This window comes from Quercus robur, chromosome 7 (genome assembly GCF_932294415.1).
Source record: "Quercus robur chromosome 7, dhQueRobu3.1, whole genome shotgun sequence".
Taxonomy (NCBI): domain Eukaryota; kingdom Viridiplantae; phylum Streptophyta; class Magnoliopsida; order Fagales; family Fagaceae; genus Quercus; species Quercus robur.
In genome coordinates this window covers 49,080,106-49,088,569 of record NC_065540.1, presented here as the reverse complement: position 1 = coordinate 49,088,569, position 8,464 = coordinate 49,080,106, and the positions used below count along the sequence as shown (strand labels likewise).

General features: G+C 42.1%; 1 protein-coding gene and 1 pseudogene across 1 annotated transcript; one reads left to right on the top strand and one right to left on the bottom strand.

The window, feature by feature from the left end:
* Nucleotides 1-4,281, bottom strand: part of LOC126691540 (probable galacturonosyltransferase 4) — a 94,296-nt pseudogene extending 90,015 nt beyond the window's left edge.
* A 588-nt stretch (nucleotides 4,282-4,869) lies between these two features.
* LOC126691539 (uncharacterized) lies at nucleotides 4,870-5,187 on the top strand. Its single transcript, XM_050386569.1, has one exon. It carries the CDS (start codon nucleotides 4,870-4,872, stop codon nucleotides 5,185-5,187), a length of 318 nt encoding a protein of 105 aa, XP_050242526.1.
* The last annotated feature ends 3,277 nt before the right edge of the window (nucleotides 5,188-8,464 follow it).

Below are 8,464 nucleotides of genomic sequence, written 5' to 3'. Positions count from 1 at the left end.
GGTGTTGTTTCAAATGGGGCAAAAATATGATCCAAGTCATAGACTCATAGTAACCCTCGCACTTTACCAGTGGTCAAATAATATAACAATCTGTTGCTCATAAAAGTAAGAAAATCATCTAAATATCAAGCGATAATGGTCAATCAAACAATTCACAACCAAAGCCTACAACTCTTCCCACCAACATTATCAATATCAGGGTCCAATCGCAAATATCTAGTCTTAATTATTGAATGTTAACAGGTATGAAAAACACATGAAGCTAATATTTTCAGTCTCTTATTACTTTCTAAGCTATATAAACCATAAAACACTAAATCAGTTGACCTTGTATCCAGCAATATCTTGAGTAACTTTGGGCAATGGGCCGATTGTAACTCTCTTCATCTTCTCCTGCGCTATGAAAGAAAACCAAAGCTGTTATTGTTAAAATAATTTAATAACTTTTTACCACAGTTCCATTTCAAGACAATGACATCCAACCATAATCTAGCAAAAACATAGTAACAACTTACCAGGAAATCGAGACGATGCAATTTGATGGATCGAATTAATTAAAGCTGACTTGCCAACATTAGGAACACCAACCACCAAAACAAGTAGAGTAGGTTCCCTTGAAATCACTTCCCTTAGCTTGAACTACACAAGCTCAAGAAGCTTTCGGTACATGAACCATGATAAGACAAGAGAGAGGACAAGTTACTATAACACTATATAAGAAGAATGGATAATTAATATAAATACATATTTTCATTAGTGGGGCTTTTGGACATCCCATTGGCATTTAGCCCTAGTTTTAGTATATTGGAGACAAAATTATGAATCCCACCCAAATGCCCAAGATATATGTGGTATTAGGTTGAAATTCATGCTAGTGTATGGATAAATGGTTATAATGCTCTAGAATTTAGATTGATGTTTTTCATTCTGTGTTATGCTTAGGTGTCACACGCATTTTGATAGTTGTCAACCAAACACTAGTATTAAAACCAGACAAGAACATCATCCATGCAAAAGGATCTAAAATTATAATCATTACCGGCTTTTGCCATCTGTGGTACACTCCTATGATGTTTTGCCTCTTCCATTGATCCAAATCAAAGATATTCATCCCATATGCCCATCCACATGCATGAAGGTCAAAATTCTTTGAGATAAGAGGATTTGAGAAGTTCAGATACCGATCAATACGATGGAAGGTCTCTCCACAAGTCTCAACAGCACCATTAACATTCCCCTTCAAATCAAGGACCAAAAGGCAGTGAGATCCTTCTTTACAACTATATCATCATCCAAGAACAACACTATGTTGAGCTTTGGGAAGATCTCTGGCAAATAAAATTGAAGATGATTGAGGAGATAAGTATTTTGGGTTCTGGTACTTCAAATTTGAATCAGAATTGGCTCGATGAACTCTGAAGTAATAGTCTATCATGGACTGCGAACCCAACTGCTTGAGAACTGGACTATAACTTCCATTTAGCCATGTAAATTCTTCAATGCTCTAAACCTGAATAGAAGCTTTGCCTGGTGGATTTACCAAAAACCACATCCTCATTGCTGCATAATTTAGCCTATCAGTAACAATGTGGAAAACATGCTTCGAAGGGTCCTGCCAGGATTCCAAACAATAAATTTGAGATGTCAAACAAAAAATATCAAACATTGAAATAGCAAATAATTAATGTTTTTTTTTTTTTTTTTTTTGCAGGTGGGGAAGTTCGACAAAAGAAAGAGGATGTGGGAACAAGAGTCTTAGAATAGCCATTCCAAAATTTCTTTCTTAGCAATTAAAGGAAGTAGCAAGTATATCAAGAGTGAAAATTACCTTAGCATATGTTATAGTTGAGTTTACAACAACTGCTGCTGCTAATACGTTATCAGAGAATAATGCATAATGGTACAACTGAGGGTCTTCTAACTTCTCTTGATTTGGAAAGTCATGTTGAGAAGAATTCAAGGTATAATACTCAATTGTAAGGCACAGTGGAAGACAATGCAGACCTTTAGGATTCGTTTTTGCTGTCAATTGAGTCAAGAACATAGTCTGCTTTTTGTGCACTCGGAGCTGCTCTTCGGTTGAGTGGAGCATAGCCCTCAGCTTCTTCACCACAGAAGCACAGTCATCTTGAAGCTGCTTTCCTTTGGCCAATGTTTGCTCCATTGCCTTCAATTTGTCATAGGGACTGCATAAAAATAAACCATACAAACAAGTTAAGGCAGAGAAGATGGGAGAATTTAAAAAATAGCAAGCCAAATAGAGAACCTAATAACAGATAGACACTTGAAGGAAAAATCCGATAAAATTTGGTTGTCAGCATATTAATATGTTAAAAGAGAAGACTTACTTCCTTGAAAGTTCAGAATCTTTTCTCACATCCCCAAGTACTGCTGAACTTCCTTTATCCGCCCCTGAAGCTCCCTTGTAAAGTGAGGATTGTTTCTTGTGGCTAGGAGGGATAGATAAACCTTTGCCCTGATGATCTGATATTTGAGTTGCCACACTCGAGTATCCGGTATAGCTGTTTGGTCATTCTGTATGCTAGAGTCAGGTTTTATACGTTCCTTCTTTTTAACCTTACTTGAAGTTTGAATGGATTGTTGCTCATGCTTAGTGGATTGTTGCTCATCCTTTATTTCTTGGAGGAAAAATGTAAAATAATTAAAAAAAAAAGAAGATTAAAATGCACAATAAATATTCCAATTTTCCACATGGTAGATAGGGGAAAAAGGGGACAAAAAGGCCCGGAGTTTGGCATGGATGCGGTTATTCAAGATAATATGCATGAATCAGAAATAAGAAGTTTGCAAAGAAAGCATATTTCATCAAATGATTAGGATAAAATAATTTAATAACAATAGGCAACAATGATAATGATCAAAATAAATATCAAACGTAATAGTTAACCCCTATTTCAAGGAGATATGATATAACATGTTAAAAAAATTTCAAATACTAAGTCATAAACATTCAAGCTAGGGATGAGCAGTATCCAAGCAATACACAAGATAGTCGGAATGACTCTTTTTTTTTTTTTTAGTTGACTATTAGGACATACTATTTCCAACATCTAAATGACAAGTCCTACAGTAGATTTTACTACATGTTAGATGATGAAACCCAAGCACTTGAGAAAGAGCACCCCAAGCACAATAAGGAGCATAAAAGTATCACAGCATTTATAATGTATACAATTATATTTTTAACATAAAACAGAGCTATCAAAAGACTTTTACAAATAGGAGCAGCAGAAACCAGTACAAATTAGACAATCAAAAAAAGAAAAAAAGAAAAAAAAAAGAAGCAAGTTAAAGGGAAAAAAGTAAGTATCATATAGTAGACATTGATTCTACCATATGCATATATAAATGATAAAATTACCAAGCAGAAAATTATAAGGATGACAAAAATTGTGCAATTGTGCAAATATTGGTTTTAGTAATTGATAAGGGTAATTCTGTTGTCTTGATAAAGTCGTCCATGTTGGGTGGAAGCGATGGTCCTAATGAACTCGTCAACCTCGTTTGAATGATTTGCGGCCTAAACACCAGAGCGAAAGTCGATGGTTCCACCTCATAGCTGACGGCTGAACCCTGAAGATGACAACTATCTGAATGAGACAACTATAATATATTGACGGGATATGAAGCTGACGAGGGGAAGCTGAAGGGGGTAAGCGAGCCTTTGACGAGGCTGACATGGCTTGGCCTCCACGCATAAGCATATAAGGAAATATCTTGTGCACCACACTCAACCCTAATCAAGAGAGTCCTATAAGGAAAAGATCTCGTAACATATGCGAATTAAAGAAGATCTCTCCCACAAGGAAAGAACTTCTAAACCAAGGAACGAATGTCAACCCCATGCTACTATAAAAACCCCAAGACCCCCACAAACCAAGGTATGCATAATTTCCCCAGCTCTAGCACTCTAGAGTTGTGAAAGTTCTTTAACTTAACATTCAGAGGGTCTTTGGCCGGTACCACACCAGTACTCTCCTAGGGTTTTCTTTATTTTTGTTTCACAGGTGTTGTTTAAAGCGTATGAGCACTATGTGACTTATTGACGATTTTTTGGCATCATCAGTTGGCACCGTCTGTGGGAACCCTAGTGACTTGTAAAGCCATACTATCACTTCCCAGACAAAGAGTTGCATGGTACTTACTCGCTCAATGACGACCACCAACAATGCTCAAGGAGATGAACCACGCATGACCACATTCGAGAGACAGGTTCTAACTCTCGCCACCGACGTAGAGCGCCTTACCAAGCAAAACCATGATCTAAAAGAGCAGCTACACCAAAAGAACGCAGGCCTTAACACTCAGGAAGAAAACCAAAAAGGCACCAACATTGAGAGAAGGAACCAAGAAGGGCTAGAGGGTAGCAACACCCCAAGCAAGCCAAAATGACAAGACACGAGCCGGCCATCAGTCACAGATATGATTCCACCTCACATTGTCACCGAGATGCAAATGATGAAGGAATGAATGGACTTTATGATGAACGCCCTTAGAGGATGAGTGTCCAGCGACCTCGATGACTTGGTCCATCAAACTAACTCGCCATTCACTGCGTCCGTCACTTCATTCCCCCTTCCACCGAAGTTTCATATGCTGCAGGTGGAAAGTTACGACAGATCCAAGGACCCCTTAAATCACTTGGAGTCTTTCAAGACCCTGATACACCTTCAAGGGGTGGTGGATGAAATCATGTGCAGAGCCTTCCCCACTACGCTAAAGGGATCCATAAGGATTTGGTTTAGCAGGTTAACGCCTAACTCCATTAGTACCTTCAAGGAGTTAAGCGCCCAGTTCACCTTGCACTTTATTGGGGGGCATAGGTATAAGAAATTCACTGCGTGCCTAATGAACATTAAGCAACAAGAGGACGAGACGCTAAGGTCTTACATAGCTCGTTTCAACAAAAAGGCCCTCTCGATCGATGAAGCCGATGACAAGATACTCGTGGCTGCTTTCATGAATGGGCTACGGAAGGGTAAGTTTCTGTTTTCCCTATATAAGAACGACCCAAAAACTATGTCAAATGTGTTGTACAGGGCAACCAAGTACATGAATGCGGAAGATGCGTTGTTGGCCCAAGAAGAGAAGCATAAGAAGAGGGAAAGACAAGAAGACATACGGCAGGATTGGGGGCGAAAGATAGCTAGGACTAGAGAATGGTGAGAGGACAAGCACTCCAAGCCCCCCGTAGGGAAGTTCACGAGTTTCACCCCACTGATTGCCCCGATCAACCAAGTCTTAATGCAAATCAAAGACGAAGGAGTTTTGACATTTCCCGGTAAGCTAAAGGGAGATCCCAATAAGAGGTCTAGGGACAAGTAATGCCGCTTCCACCGTGACCACAGTCATGACACGGCCGACTGCTACGATTTGAAGCAACAAATAGAAGCGCTTATAAGATAAGGAAAGCTGCAGAGGTTCGTTAGTAAAGAAAAAACGAATCCACCACAAGAGTAGGTCCCTCGATGCGAGAACGAGCGTCCTAGGCCACCTATAGGAGATATAAGAATGATCGTAGGAGGCGTTGTGACCTCTGGTTCATCCAAAAAGGCCCGTAAGACTTACCTCAGGATGGCTCAAAACGTCTAGCTAACAAGCTTCATCCCCAAGATGGCACAGATCAACAATCCCATCATCGAGTTCTCAAAAGAAGATGCACGACGTCTCCACCACCCGCACGACGATGCACTCATCGTTAGGATCCGGGTATGGGACTACAACACACATCGGGTCCTGGTTGACAATGGCAGCTCAGTTGACATTCTTTACTACCTGGTGTTCCAGCAGATGAGGATTGATAGAGAGCAACTGGTTCCAACAAACGCCCACTCGTTGGTTTTGGAGGAACAAGGGTATTCCCCATTGGTGTAGTCACATTGTCCGTAATAGTTGGCGACTACCCTCAGCAGATCACTAAGAATGTAACATTCCTTGTGGCCGACTACTCATCTGCTTACAATGCCATCATAGGACGACCTACCCTCAATTCGTGGAAGGCTATAACCTCGACCTACCATTTAATGATCAAGTTCCCTACCGATTATGGAGTAAGAGAACTGCGAGGAGATCAGGTGGCTGCACGCAAGTGTTACATAGCTATGATGGAAATGGACGACCATCTCCAAACCATGAACATAGAAGAACATCGGACAATGGCAGAGCCTGTTGAAAGACTAGAAGAAATACTTCTCGACGATTCTCGACTAGAACAAACAACCAGGATCGGCACCCTCGCTAGCCCGACAATCCGCCAAGCACTCATAACTTTTCTCAAAGAGAACCGGGATGTATTTGCCTGGAGCCACGAAGACATGCCAAGAATCGACCCATCGGTCATGGTGCAAAGGTTGAATGTGTCGCCCTCATTTCCACCCATCTGTCAAAAGAAACAGGTATTTGCCCAAGAGTGGGACCAGGCTATAATAGAAGAAGTCCGCAAGTTACAAGAGGCAGGCTTTATTATGGAAGTTTGCTACCCTGACTGGCTAGAAAATGTCGTGATGGTCAAGAAGGCCAACGGGAAATGGAGGATGTGCGTGGACTTCACAAATCTAAACAAAGCATGCCCCAAAGATAGCTACCCCCTCCCGCAAGTCGACCTCCTAGTGGACTCTACGGCGCAACACCAATTGCTGAGCTTCATGAACGCATTTTTAGGTTATAACCAGATCCAAATGGACAAAACAGATCAGGAGAAGACTTCGTTCATAACTGGTCAAGGCCTTTTTTGTTACAAAGTAATGTCATTTAGCCTTAAAAATGCTGGCGCAACATATCAAAGACTCATGAACAAGATGTTCACATAGCAGATTGGGAGAAATGTCCAAGTCTATGTCAACGACATGCTGGTAAAAAGCCGAAGGGAGGACAGTCATTTGGATGATCTTAGGGAAACCTTCGACACCCTTCGTTCTTACAACATGAAGCTCAACCCAAGCAAGTGTGTATTTGGGGTGACTGCAGGAAAGTTCCTAGGATTCATGGTGTCTTAGAGGGGTATCGAGGCCAACCCAGACAAGATCTGGGCCATAATAGAGATGGCACCCCCAAGAAACGTGAAAGAAGTACAAAGCCTCAACGGCAAAGTAGCCGCACTAAACAGGTTCGTGTCAAGGGTGACGGATAAGTGTCTACCTTTCTTCCGCACACTGAAGAAATATTTTGAATGGACGACCGAGTGTCAGTAGGCATTCGAGGACCTGAAGGCCTACCTCTCGTCCCCTCCATTATTGAGTCCTTCCTAGCCTGGGGAAGAACTGTTCCTCTACTTGGCAGTATCCCCAGCTGCCGTCAACGCGGCCTTAGCTAGGGAAGAAGACAAGGTACAGAAACCCGTGTACTACACAAGTCGAGCACTCCGAGGCGCAGAGGAAAGATACCCACCAATGGAAAAGCTCGCTTTCACTTTAGTTACAGCAGCCCGTAAGCTCAAGCCATACTTCCAAGTCCACACAGTGATCGTCCTGACTGACAAACCCTTACGACGAGCAATGAGCAATCTTGAAGCTGCCGAACGAATGGTATTATGGGCATTAAGGGACAGGTGGTCACTGACTTCATTGCGGAATTCACTGACGTAAAAGGCCAGGGGGCAGGAGGGTATCCTTAATGGAGTATACACACGGACAAATCGTCCAACAGACAGCCTGGTGGGGCAAGCATTGCGCTTCATTCTCCAGAAGGAGACGAGATTGAATGCATGGTTCATCTCAACTTCCCTACGACCAACAATGAAGCGGAGTACGAAGTTCTAGTAACAGGACTAGATCTCGCCAAAGCAGTAGGAGTCGCGAGTGTGATTATTCATTGCGATTCCCTGATTCGAGCTAGATATTACTTGCCTACTATGCAGAAGGACGTCCAGACTTATGTCAAAGCCTGCGACAAATGTCAAAGGTTCAGCAACATCATCAGAGAGGCGAAGGAAGAACTGACCCCGATGACAGCCCCATGGCCATTTGCTCAATGGGGACTCAACATCATGGGTCCATTCCTAATAGCAATACGACAGCTGAAGTTCTTTGTAGTCAATATAGATTATTTCACCAAATGGGTAGAAGCAGAGGCCTTGGCTACCATTACGAAGAAGAATGTGAGAAGCTTCATCTAGAGAACATCGTCAGCATGTATGGGATCCCCAGAGTCTTGGTCTCAGATAACGGGAAACAATTCGACAACGACTCCTTCAGGGATTTTTTCTCACAGTTGGGAATCAAGAACCACTACTCCTCTCCCACCCACCCACAAGCCAACAGGCAAGTTGAGGTCATGAACCGATCATTGCTTAAAATCATCAAGACTCGTCTTGAGGGGGGCAAAGGGTGTATGGCCAAAGGAGCTGCCAAGCGTACTATGGGCATATAGGACAACAACAAGGACACCTATTGGGGAAACACCGTTTCGATTAGCTTTTGGAAGCGAGGCAGTCATCCCAGCAGAG

Coding starts and splice junctions, on each gene's coding strand:
- LOC126691539 (XM_050386569.1), top strand. CDS start 4,870: ATGAACATTAAGCAACAAGAGGACGAGACGCTAAGGTCTTACATAGCT.